Below are 10,820 nucleotides of genomic sequence, written 5' to 3' on the forward strand. Positions count from 1 at the left end.
TTAAGAAAAGTCAAAGTGGATATCATAATAAAACCAATTAAGCTAAATTTTGTCCAATCTTTAAAAGGAAGAAAAGCTAACAATCAGAAGTACATTTGATTCTTTGATGAAAAATGGTAGTAAATAATCTTAATGTCACATACAGGTCCCCAAATGAGCAGAAGTAGTTCAGTATCCTTGATGTTTTGTGCGAAAAAAAAAAGCCCCTCCTCGGTTGGGAAAACAGGAAAACAACTTAAGAACTGTGGTGGCTCTTTTGCTGTTACATTCAGTGTCTAAACTGTTCCTAGTTCTCTGTTCAAGTAATCCACGAACATTCTTTTTGCACTATCAGTGTCTGATGGTGGTGGAGGCCCACTCAAGCTTGATTGCCCTGTCAATTTTATGAATGTACGTCTCAGGCTCCGGAGCTCAGGCAGCCCAACTGCTCTCTGAATGCTAATTGTTGGTAAGTTCTGGCCAAGAGAAACCCCACTTATAGGTCCTCCGAGTGCCTGAGATTGTGCTTCCACAATGGCGTTGATCACCTCCTGTGTTGCACGGTCCATCTCATAAAGTGTATTTGCTTCTGATAAACGTGCATTTTGAGTGGCGATGGTAGGCTGGAGGATTTTAACATCTCGCGACTTTGAGTCAACCTTTTTAGTCAAGTATGAAACAGTATCCACAACAGCAGCAGAAGATTGCTCTATTCTATCTTTAGATGGCCACAACACAAAAAGGGGGGAATCCCATCGATTACGCCTTTCTGGCTTCTCAAACCTTCTTACTAAATCTTCGAATATATTATCGTCATAAGTGGCTTCTCCCTTTTCTCCACGCTCCTTGTTCCATTCTCTGCAACTACTGATTTCTGTATCACAATATAACACACAATATCTTATGCCAGCAGCTCGAGCTAGACACCATAACTCATATCTATAACCCTTGATGCTGTTCAAAGAGTCTACAATAACAATACTGTCCTTTGACAAGGATCTGTCAACTTCAGACCTGAGGACCCCCCTTAAATTCTTCTCTGCAGTCATATTTGCATAGCTTTGGTTTCGATCAAGATGAAAAAGGGATTCATCAATAATCTTCACTGTTGGTTTGGATTCTAGGGCATTAAGCGATCCGGTTAGGCAGTGAGCAGCTGTTGATTTTCCACTACATGGTTGCCCACATATCACAACCAATGCCATTTGAAAGAAATTGACTTTCGTAGTCCGGGGCTTCAATAATTACTCAGGTGCCAATGATACAGCTTTTATATGAAGAAAAAAAAGGGCTTGCTCCTGTTCGCTATACTTATTAGCCTTGCAAGCCAAGTCTCACTGAAAGCTGTTTACACCTGTGCAAATTAAAAATACACAGAAGCTTCATTTTGTTAGCAATAACGCACACACACACAAAGGTCAACAATATCAAAACAAAACCTAGGGACGAACAACTTTTATACATTAAGAAGCCTCTCTCTCTTTATTTTTTTTGGTGGACATTTAGTGTTTCAAAACATTAGGTTATTACACATTTACACAGTTGACCACTGGATGATCCTATTTTGTGTCTCTTTTACAAATAAAAAAAAAATTATTAAATGGAAACAAAAGAGGAGATATACAACCAAAAGTGTGTTGAGAAGACACCCAGAGACAATTCAGTTATAAATACCTTGAAATACAAAATTTGGAATTTCAGTAGATTCCTAAAAACTATCTCCAAAATCTGATATGCTAGTCTGAGCAAAATCCGGTTAGACAGAAACCCAATCCATAATCATCTTGCCAATGTCAGGCACTGTTCTTTCAATATTTCCTGATTTTATCTTCGACCACTCTCCCATTCCTCTCCTTCCATAAACCCCAATAAACAGCTAAAGGGACACAACTCCAGCAAAGCTCTTTTGCTTCCTTGAAAATTGAAATTTCTGCCACTTGGAGAAAATCTCTCCTGGAAAGCTGAGTCGAAAGCACTGCATCCCGTACAATGATGAAACAACTCTCCAAATGAAGTCTTCCAACTTACAAGAGATAAACAAATGATGCACACTTTGCTCCTCTTTAGGGCACAGATCTTAAAAAGTTAGAGCCATGTTATTAATTCTTTTAGTATAGTTATTAACAGACTGTCAAAAACTCAAAACTAGAGTTTCAGCAAGAAACACAACTACAACTGGCCTATCAAACTTGTCCACCTTGTAATTACCAGATGCATATAATTCTTGCAACCTTGGAGGGACAGAGACTTTGACCCAGTGTTTTAAAAGCGCAAGGCGCAAAAAAGGTGCAGGGGTCAATTTGCGCCTAAGGAGCAAGGTGCAAAAAAAAAAAGAAAAAAATTAAACATGATATTAATAAAAATATAAACTTTAATTTTAAAATAAATGTTTTAAAAAAACCTATTATCTAATATTAAAATACATAAATATAACATGTAAAGCATATTCAAACGAGAATTTAAAAATAAAATCAAATATATAAAACATTTTCAAGCATATAAACCTACAATCTCTTTTTTCTCAACTGCATTACTTCAATTAGCTAATCTGATGTAAAACATATTACATTCCTAATTCTACGAGCCGCCTTTGTACCACGCCCCTTGAGGCAAGCCCAAACAAGTCCACGTTAGGTCTTAAATTCTTAGTTCTCACACAAAAAAATAACGATTTTATAGTTTTAATTGCTTTTTAAGAAAACATTTTATTAGGATGAATGAATGAACAACATTACCAAATAAGGGGTTCTCGAAGCTTTGGTGAGTAAGCGAACCCAGCCAATAGACACAAAAGCAAAAAAGCGTCAATGTTTCAAAAGGCGCGCACCGGGGCTGAGGCACGAGGTGCACCAGGCGTGCGCCTTTTGAAAGGGCTGCGCCTAGGACCTGAGCAAGGCGGCTACCCTGAAATGCGCCTCACCTCTGCACCTAGGCGCACCTGAGGCGTGCCTTTTAAATCACAGCTTTGACCTGATTCCACCTTGAGGGAATCATGGTGTCTTTCTATGGGATTGTAGGTCTGTTCATTAGCTCCTAAATGTTGTCTACAATTTCAGAGTGTAATGAAGGCAGTGATTATGATTGATTCAAAAGAGAAGACTATGTTTTTTTTTTGCTGGGGATTTCCTGAAAATAATCATCTTATCTTCCTTCAATTCCTTACAAGAGATATCCAGTTGATCAGAACAGAAGTAATGCAAATCAACTGACATAGTACATATACAAGCATTCCCCAAATAAATGTTTTAGATTGCAGGTAGAAGTATAGAACAGCATGCTAGGTTGAAGCCCATTGCATGGTAGGTTAAACTTGCAATAACTGAATATTAACCAAAACCTAACCAAGGATCCCTTTCCCCAAAACAAACCATAGACACAGTACATGAAAAAAAAATTAAAAAAGAAAAAAAAGCTAATATGACACCCCACCCCATCCCTAGGATGGGTAAAGTAGGTTCACTTGATTAACATGATCATAATCAACCAAGATGCAAGAATGCCATCAAAATCCAGAAAAGCATTACTATGCATAGATGTGTACAACCTACAGTAAGCCAACTTTTACATGCAATTACAAGAAAGAAATAGATAAAATACAGAAATAAAAACAAAGTAATGTATACATATATGCTCCAGTATGCAGAACATGACAACAAATTTATCATTTTCTTTTTTTTGTTCTTCTATTGATAACAGAGAAAACCATATCAGAAATCCTCATTTTAGATTTTGAAAATAAACTCTCTCCCTCAGACTTTTGATATTAGGTCTCTCATTTATTTTTAGCTTTACAGGTGTTTTTCTATCAATAACTGAATGAGATTCATTAAATAAAAATCATGAAATTACAAAGTGAGGAGGGGAGATAAACTCTCTTAGCTCTCCCCAAGAGGTGAAACAGAAATTACAATATAGCCCAGAAAAAGTTGATTCTTTCCACCCCTTACTTGGCCAAAACAACAGCCAAACAATTAGCATCTCTCTTAGTCCAATTCAGCTGAATTTCCATGCCTTCGAGTCAGGAACCTGAGGCCATGTTTTGTTCAATTCTCATTCTTACCCAAGATGAAATTCTAAGATGAAAAAAAAATGAGTAAAAATGGGAAGAATGAGAAAATATTGCTACGAACCAAACGCTTTTTTCCCAAAAAATGATTTTTTTACAGCAAGAATGAGAGTAAATCTGTAACCTGTTTGGTAACAAATTTCATTCTCATTCATTTTTTTCATTAATCAAAATAATAATAAAGGGTGTCAATGGACCAGTTTTGGATTGGACCCCATCCAATCCAAAATCAATTTAGACGGGTTGGATGGACCAAATAAACATATTGGATCAGATCAATCTGGTCCAAAATATTTATCAAATTGGATTGGACCATCCAGTCCATCCGTAATAAAAATTTATATTGGATTGGGTTGAATAAAGCCAACATCTGGTCCATTGATATAAGGTAAGAATATAGGTGCTGATGGACCGAGTTTGGTTTGAAACCAATCTAAATCAAAATGAATTTGAACAGATTAGATGGTCTAGAACCAGAATGGTCTATTTCCTTGTCTTCTCTCCAATGAACATATATGCTTTTTGACAACTTAAACTTAAGTCTAATTAATTAATTATTTATTTTATCCATCAAAAACTTAATATTAATTATTTTTTCCTGGTTTATTCAACTACTAACTTTGTAATTATTTTTTCCTGGTTTATTTAATCCACCATGACAGGGTTTGTCATGATGTCAAAAGTCAATTTGGGGCCTTTTAGGTGGAGGTACCACTTGACTTGGCTAGGCCTTAAAGATGGATTGTACTAACTAGATTAGAGAGAACTTACAACTGTCTTACTCATGTTATTAAAACTTTGTTCAACCATGCATTCTAAGCAGGTTTATTACACGAGATGAATTGGAAACAGCTATGAAGGATACGGAATGGGTGATGAAGCCAGCATTAGGGAAATAGTTTCAGAGGTGGATACAGATAATGTAAGGTTTCTCTAAATTGAAGCCTGAAAGTGTCATGCTACAGAATTAAAAATGGCATTGATGCCTGTTAAACCTACAGGATGGGAGAATCAATTATGAGGAGCTTTCTATAATGATGAGGAGAGGAATGCAGCAGCATGCCAAGCTATTCTAATTCCAGTGACAGCCAGCTTTTTTTTTTTTTTATCTGTGCCAAATACATTGGTCAAGCTATTCTATCAGACCTGTTTGTTATTTGTAATTTTTCTGTATCTTGGGCATTATCATACTGTAATAGCTCAAATAACAGGGGATTAATGCCTTTGTTACTCTGGTGGATGGTGTTCCTTATAGTGAAGAACTCTGGAAAAGCCTTATACTTACTCTAAGAAAGCAGGTATTCATCCATTTAAATTGTTCACCTAACATGATACAAAACTTTTTGAAGCATGATATGCTGACACCAACAGAGGTAGTGCAAAAGTTAAGACACCACTACATATCCCAATTAGTATTTGAAGCACATGGTTGTAGTCTATCTAAAAACCATGTGCTTATTCTCTGCCATTCGTTCTAGTGATATAAGAAAAGTATTTTACCCAAGAATTTGAATTCTACATTTTTTTTGTATTTTTCATTTTTTATTACATGCATCCTTATTCTGGGTAAATTTTCAATATTATGAAGTTTTATATGTACACTTTAGTTGATGAAGTACATACTCTGAAACTACAAATCATTGTCAGGTTGGAGCATTTGCAGCCCCAAATAAAACCCATTGGGAACCAGGCCTTCCAAAGACAAGGAGTGACAGCAAATAAAGCACTAGGCTTGTAGCCCAGTGATTTATCCCTTAAATTACAAATATAAGACTCAGGTTGAAAACTTTAGGATGCAATTTTATAATACAAACTCTCATATGTTAAACCTAGGCAATTTCCAGAAATTTGGATAGTGGAGTAAAAACCATCCAGTTTTCAGAGAACTGCCTGGTGAATAATAGTTTAAACAACATTTTAGAAAATTAAGATTTGGGCATTGTAACCCAGAAATGTTACTATGTCACCATTAAAACAGTTTGGCCATGTCATCCAATCTGAGTCCGACAACATTGCGACCTAGAAGTGTTGCATCAGTAAGTGTGGTCTCTCTCACTCTCTCTGTTCCTTGAATCCAAAATCAATTTTTTGGCTATAAAAATTACCCTTGACATAATGTTATCTATTTAAGTTTCAAAGTGAAAATGGCTGTTTGTAAATTCAGCCCGAGGGACCTGTAAAGCTGAGGACAGCTGTAAAGCTACCTCCTGGAAAGGATCCTAATGAATGGCTGGTTGTGATATCTATGACCATTTCTACAAAGAGCAAATGACTTCAAAAGAGCAACAGGGATTTAATAAATTGTGTAAGGAGTTAGTTTTCAATAGATTGTGAGCTTATTTCAGGTAAAGGTTGTTAAAGTAATAAATTAGTCTGTCATTGGATAGTGGCTTGGTAGCAGATGGAGGGAGTGTGAGGGCCACGGGAATTGATTTATCATACTATGGTTATTGACATTAGGACATTCAGAGGTTGTGGGCTCTTTTGGCATGGACATTTGGAAGAGCATTGCAAATCTTCTTTTTGATTTCTCTAATTTGTGGTTTTGAGACGGTTGGAGACTTGGAGGGGATAGACAAATTTCAAGAGGAAGATAGCATAGCATGGGATTTCCCTTTATATACCATTATCCTTTTATCTAATGGATGGCTTCTTAGAAAGGGGTGCTATTATGAGAGGAAAAATGCATTCTAATTGAGGCTTGGGTAATCTCTCTAGGTCGCTTGACAGTGTTTTTGTTTCACCGTCTTGGCTTTCAATATCTAGACATGCCTCTACTTCACCATCTGGATGATAATTCCTAGCCAGCTTCCGATAAGCTTAACACCAAAAAGCAAATTACCAACAAGATGAAATGAGAAAAACATAAAATAGTAAGTAACTAATTCATGAATACAAAAAGAAAGAAAGAAAAAAAAAAAACAGAAGAGATTCAAATCAGTTGATATTGAACCAAGTATACTCAAATACCAAAAACAAAAAACATTTTGTATTTAATTATCAATCATCAGAAGGAGCACTTTCATTTCTTTAAGGAGCTCTTTTGTTACAATAACTAAATTAATCATCTTGCTTCCCACCTTTTAACCATCAGAATTTTGTTTCAAATTTTACTCCTCCCAAAAGGACCCAAACATACAAAACAAACTAAAAATCATAAATAAAACTAAACCAACATTTGCACTCACTCCATTTGTACTCAATTGAAGTGCTTTAAATCAGTGCAAGTCTGGAGGTGTGTCACCTCTTTTAGTCCAGTTTTAGTTATTTGACAGTAGTATCTTTTGCTTCACCAGAGTACTTATTACCTACCCATGTCTCCTTCTAATTATGTCTTATTTCCGATGTTGAGATGATGAAATGCAGACGTATAAATCTGTACCAGAGAGGCAAAAGGAATATAATATTTATATATAGTCTTAAACATTGAAATTCCTGGTTCTCAGGTTTCATTTTCTCTCCTTTTCATTTATCTTCTAATTACACTGCACGTTTAAAGATGGATTAAGTGGCTAACACAAGGGCTAACATCTCCATATATAACAATCAAATTTCTATATAGAATGAATGAAAATGAATGATGGTTACATGGTTCCTGGCCTTGGAATCATTGAATCCAAACCATTCAATTGGTATCAATAGGAAGATCATATATGGTCCAATTGTTATGGCTTTGCTTATAGAATTTGGTCCATTTAATGGAAGTTTGGAATGAAGACAAAATCAACTACAGTGATCTGCAGCCCCCCAAATAGTCCCTTTTTACTATTTTTTTCATTTTTCTTTGAAGCATGGGATCTAATAGAGATTTTCTATGGAGATCATGTCCAGAAGAAGTGATGGGATCGAGGATCAATTGTGTAAGTTTCTGTTGACAGGAAAAGAAACTGACCGAGACATGGGATAAATTGTAGCTTGAGATTATATTTGGCTCTCCCTCAATTTCAATTTTCAAAGCCTTCCCTCTGATAGCCTTACCATCTCTGCCAATATGATCCAAAAGTCCACACAACCTCCACGATTCCATCTTCATGAATGTCTCAGTATCACTCACCAAATTTTGTCACCTTCATTCAGCAAGATTTGATACTAAAGCAACTGAAGACCCAAAAGTCCACATGGCCATGGATTTGATACTGTTATTTTTCTTTATCAGAATCATAGTTTTTTTTTTTTTTTTTTGAAATGGCATTAAACATATAATCACTGCAAATGACACTAAAGCAACTAAAGACCAACCAAAAGTCAGTTTGTAGAGAAGTAATATTTAATTTGATAAAGTTATCTTTGTTACCAATAATCGTTTTAAGTTTTTACTCTTTCCTTGATCAGTAAATAAAAAACAAACTGAACTATAATGATAATGATAAAGATGACATATAAAAATGATAATCATGAAGGAGAAAGATGCAAAAGAAAGTAGGTAGTGTATGGGAAAAAGATAATAGAGAAGAAAACTAGCAATATAATTTTGTACGCCATGTGTTTGAGCTTACCTGACTTACGAGTGCAACTGATGCTGTGGAAGCTCCAGCAGGTGAGCCCTTGTTCTAACATGATTTCAGCACCAAAATCAATAAGTTTAGCTTGACATTAATAAGTACATAGTTACCAAACTAGATTTGATGAGGATTAATTTTGGACAATTTTTTGCAGAATGTAAATAATAGAATAAAAACAATAAAATTTTCCTGATCAACAAATAAAAACAATAAAAAAAAAAAAAAACAGATCAATAATAGCCATGTGACCAGATAAGGAAATCAAAATGACTACTTGCTCAAGTTCTTCGTAATGTTTGCTATCAACTCAAAAACCAAACAGTAGAACATGGATATCCCATAAGAAAATCAAAAGGGACTTGCTTAATCAATTCCCCTTTTGACCAGATAGGAAAAAACTTCAGAATGATCTAATACCCAAATACCAATAAAGAAAAAAAAATGAAGAGACAAAGATTGATCAAATATATTCTTCTGCTTGCTCTTAATGGTTACAGGGCCGAGATTGATGGTCGACCTAGGAAAAGAGGAAAAAGCAGCGCAAAAAATAGATAAGAAGAAGAAGAAGAAGGTGGTATCCAACTTACCTTCACCGTTAGCTTCGTGCTATGTGCACAGACAGAAGAAGAAGACCAGGAAGAAAAAGGAGAGAAATCGATCCTGATCAGCTAGAGATTGAGATCGATCTTAGCAGATCGATTTTACCTTGTACAGATAGAGAGGGGGACGATGGTTCAGTGGAGGACTCGAGAGTTTAAAACACTTCGAACCAAAAAAAAAAGGGCTGGTAAAATGTGGACGAATATTTTTCGTGCCGCAAAATATGTTATGATTTTTGCCCGAGACCCAAGTTTCATTCTCTAAAAATGAATCCTGCGACAAGAAATGCTTATCCAAACACTCACATTTCATTCTTGCTTGCTCATTCTCTTTCAAAATAGACAATAATTAAAAAGAATGAATCCATTGGCAGCGAATGAAATATGGTCTTAGATGTCAAATATTCATACTATTAGGCATAGTTTTCAAAATCGGACCGGACCGGACAGGACAGTGTCAAGTACCCAGTTCCGTTATTTTTCAAAACTGGGATTTCTAAAAAACCATTAATTTTGATCAACCAACCACTGACGAAGGAGATTAACTGTTTTTTATTTTTTTATTTTTTTTTTGTTAGAACGGCTCTAGATCGGTTTTAAAAACCATGCTATTAGGAAATCTATGCTGATTTGAAATTATTTGTTGAATGGTGTCCCTTTCAAGTTTCCATGCCAAGTGGTACCATGACCATGTAGACCCTAAACTTGGAAAGTACTCCCTCTCTTAGAAGCTTAGAAAACAGCCATTACTACTCAAGTCCCCTCCCCTGTCTGAAGGGTTTCAAGGATCTATTGATTATACCTTCTTCATTGGTCAATGGCAATGACATATTAATTCTAGCTACCTTCTTGATTGGTCAAGGATAAGGTCTGTTACCTTCTCAAATTGACATTGGACAAGTTTAGTGATGCTGATTTTCCTTATCAGCAACATTGGAGCCCAGGCATCTTCCCAAACCCAGATGGTGTTTGGCATGTCTTTTTGACACATTATTTGATTTACGGGAAGTTTAAAAGACCAAAAAAAGCATTTCTTATTTGGTATCATGTAGACTGAAAAGACGAAGATTATAAAGCTTCCGATGAAGTTTTTGTTCTTTCTGCACTGAAAATATCCTTATCAGCTGTTTTATTTTTCCTTTTTCAGCCTATAAATCCACGAAACTTACCAAACAGTTTTGGTCTTAAAGACAAGATTCCAAAAATGCAGTGTCTTATAGTCCATTGAGCTGTTGAAAGATCTACTATAAAGACTTGCCAAGCAGTCCCATATTTTGCCAATTCCATCACAAATTACTTTAAAGGGGTATTCTTTTTTCGGATTATGAAAGGGTGAAAGTTAGTCAATGCAATTTTGGTTCCCATTGACCAAGAATCTCATATTTTATTTTTAGATTTATGTGGGGATTAGGAAAAAATGTCATTTTTAATGGGACAAAAATGTAATTTTTAATAACGGATTTTTTATGACTAAAATGGTTATTGCCTTATTTACATAAAAAATAAAATAACATGAGTAAATGCACTTATTCAGATAATTATTTTTTAGAACAAACTTACTCAGATAACTGTGTTTATCCAAATAATTAATGAATAAAAGAACATGAGTAAATGCACTTATTCGGATAACTACTTTTTAGAACAAACTTACTCAGATAATTGTGTTTACCAAAT

At 35.3% G+C, this 10,820-nt stretch overlaps 1 protein-coding gene across 4 annotated transcripts; it reads right to left on the reverse strand.

Annotated features, from left to right (window-relative positions):
• LOC148863292 (KTI12-like, chromatin associated protein) lies at nt 1–9,532 on the reverse strand. 4 transcript variants are annotated; one of them, XM_088980378.1, is made up of 4 exons: nt 9,453–9,523; nt 8,542–8,595; nt 1,654–2,002; nt 1–1,333 (listed from the first exon to the last, which is right to left on the reverse strand). In XM_088980378.1, the coding sequence occupies exon 4, from the start codon at nt 1,182–1,184 to the stop codon at nt 276–278; it is 909 nt and encodes a 302-aa protein (XP_088836504.1). In that variant the 5' UTR covers nt 1,185–1,333; nt 1,654–2,002; nt 8,542–8,595; nt 9,453–9,523; the 3' UTR covers nt 1–275. The 4 variants fall into 4 exon arrangements, with proteins under 4 accessions (XP_088836504.1, XP_088836502.1, XP_088836501.1 ...); XM_088980376.1 differs by having other exon boundaries at nt 9,135–9,521; XM_088980375.1 differs by lacking the exon at nt 1,654–2,002 and having other exon boundaries at nt 9,135–9,532.
• Between the last annotated feature and the right edge of the window lie 1,288 nt (nt 9,533–10,820).

This window comes from Nelumbo lutea, chromosome 3 (assembly GCF_056320005.1).
Source record: "Nelumbo lutea isolate HS-2025 chromosome 3, American lotus-T2T, whole genome shotgun sequence".
NCBI lineage: Eukaryota > Viridiplantae > Streptophyta > Magnoliopsida > Proteales > Nelumbonaceae > Nelumbo > Nelumbo lutea.